This window comes from Octodon degus, unplaced genomic scaffold, assembly GCF_000260255.1.
Source record: "Octodon degus isolate 3935 unplaced genomic scaffold, OctDeg1.0 scaffold00288, whole genome shotgun sequence".
In the NCBI taxonomy this organism is placed as follows: domain Eukaryota; kingdom Metazoa; phylum Chordata; class Mammalia; order Rodentia; family Octodontidae; genus Octodon; species Octodon degus.
Window position 1 is genome coordinate 1,519,338 of NW_004524864.1, and position 2,136 is coordinate 1,521,473.

At 42.1% G+C, this 2,136-nt stretch overlaps 1 protein-coding gene across 1 annotated transcript; it reads right to left on the reverse strand.

The window, feature by feature from the left end:
- Positions 1-717: 717 nt before the first annotated feature.
- LOC101574235 (uncharacterized protein C12orf71 homolog) lies at positions 718-1,392 on the reverse strand. The gene has a single exon (XM_004647151.1). It carries the CDS (start codon positions 1,390-1,392, stop codon positions 718-720), a length of 675 nt encoding a protein of 224 aa, XP_004647208.1.
- Between the last annotated feature and the right edge of the window lie 744 nt (positions 1,393-2,136).

The following is a 2,136-nucleotide window of genomic DNA, read 5'->3' on the forward strand; positions in this document are numbered from 1 at the left end:
AGCAGTTGAGAATTAGGTTATCCAGGGTATTGTAGTTATTCAAGGGATTCTTTGCACTGGTTCATTTTGCCTCTAACAAGACATCTTGTTACATATGGATAGGGTCTCTGGGTGGCCTACTCAGGATGCCTTCTGCTCTGTAGGCAGCAAAGTACTCGCTGCCTCAGCCAGCGGAGGGCACGCCTCAAGTTCAAGCAGGGTGTGGTCTGTGTGTCACGAGTGCCCTCTTTCTCTGTCTTCCATGAGGAGAGCCAGGTGGCCTGCGTGGTGCTGACCATTTGGCTGTCAGTCGGCTGGCTCATTGTCTGCCAAGAAAAGAATGAATTGAATACAGGTAATGTTGGCAAGCATGAATTCAATATTGGCTCCTTTATGGAACTCAGAGCCTTTTACCTAAAATGGCCCAATAGTAAGCACAGAGTTTCAGCACTGATTAGCAAACACACACACACACACACACACACACACACACACACACACACACACACAGATACATTAAAAAAATTATCCCTTCTCTTGTTTCTGTCCTCCTCTCTTGTGATGCTTCTTCATATTTTTCCATCATCTCCTCTCACAGCTCTTCCCTTGCTGTCTTCCTTGTCCTCCCCAGTCCTGTCAAACCCCAGCGTCTAACCCTGTTTCTCCACATTGTATGACTGATATTCAACTGGGAACCCCCATGGGTTGCCCTTGCCCACCAGGGAAGCATCTCCATGCTCACCTCAGCGTGCTCACCTGCTCCTTAAATATCATGCTCACCTGCTCCTTAAATATCAGAGGCACCCTGGAGACCTGGGTGACGTCCTCACTTCCTGGTGGTCTGTGCGTGGGCAACTCCTGACAGTTGTCACATTCTTGCCCACTGACCTGAGCTATGTGAAGGGGGCAGTGGTTGCAGAACTGAAAGTTTTCTTCCTCTACAGCTTCAGACAATGCAGAGACTTTGTCGTTGTCTTTTTTATTAATGTCTTCTTCATGTTTTGGATTTCTGTCATCACCTTGTGTACTTTCTTCGCCATTGTTTAGCTTTTCCAGACAGGTGTGAAGCATTTTCATCAGACGTTCTACGGTGCGAGCCACACTCTCAGTGTCCTCCTCATCCCAGGCCAGGGCAATGCTTATTTTGGGATCCTGCTTTGGTTCATCCCGAACCTGATATTGTCTGATGATGGGTGTACTTTTGCTTTTCCTTTCCTCTGTCCCTTTGTTAGGAGGCAGAAGGTGGAGTAAAGAACCTCTGTTGGAAGTCATGTCTCCCCGGGAAGTTGGGTCCTCATTGGGGAAGGTGTCCTCACAAGAGAAATACTCCACAGAGGTACTGTCATGAGAACTTGATTCGGAAATGGCATCTTTCATGTCATCATAATCGCTGCTTGATGATGAGGATGCCATGGAAATGAAGGGAGGGAAGGGAGCACTCCATCAATATCAAAAGCTTCAAAGAGAAAAACAGGAGATCTTAACTGGGGAGAAACAGTGTCAGGTACTTAAGGATATGATCCACTCCTGTTTCTATTGGGAATGATCCCATTCAGGCAAAAGTCTGCCCTGTATTTGCACTCTTTTTTATTCTATGGAAAACAGGTAAAACAAAATTTCATAACAAAATAATAGGGGAATAACAATAGTTACTGCATTACATATAATAAGATAACATTCATGTTATCTTTAAAGTAGTTGCTCAGAGTTCAAGATATAGATGTAAAAATTTCTCCCATTGCTGTTAGCACAAATCTCCATTTATAATGATCTAAGAGACACTAATAGTATAGCTGACTTGTGTTTTTTTCCATTTTTATTTTCCTTTCCTCTTTTACCTGTTCTAGTTCCTTTTCCTTTTGAAGTATCTTCCCATTTCACAATATATGTGGTATCTTTTAGACCTTATTTCTCTTTAAGTTTCTCACAACAGAAAGACAATACACACTTGAGTCTGATTTGTTTTACTTATGAATATGGTCTTGATTTACAACCATTTACCTATAAAAGTCTTAAATTTATCTTTCTTTATGGCTGCCTAGTACTCTGTGGTATAAAAAGACCATATCTTATTCACTCCTTGATTGATGGGCATTTGCATTGTTTTAAGATTTAGCTATTATGATTATGATTATGCTTCTATAAACATGAATATAT

Coding starts and splice junctions, on each gene's coding strand:
- LOC101574235 (XM_004647151.1), bottom strand. CDS start 1,392: ATGGCATCCTCATCATCAAGCAGCGATTATGATGACATGAAAGATGCC.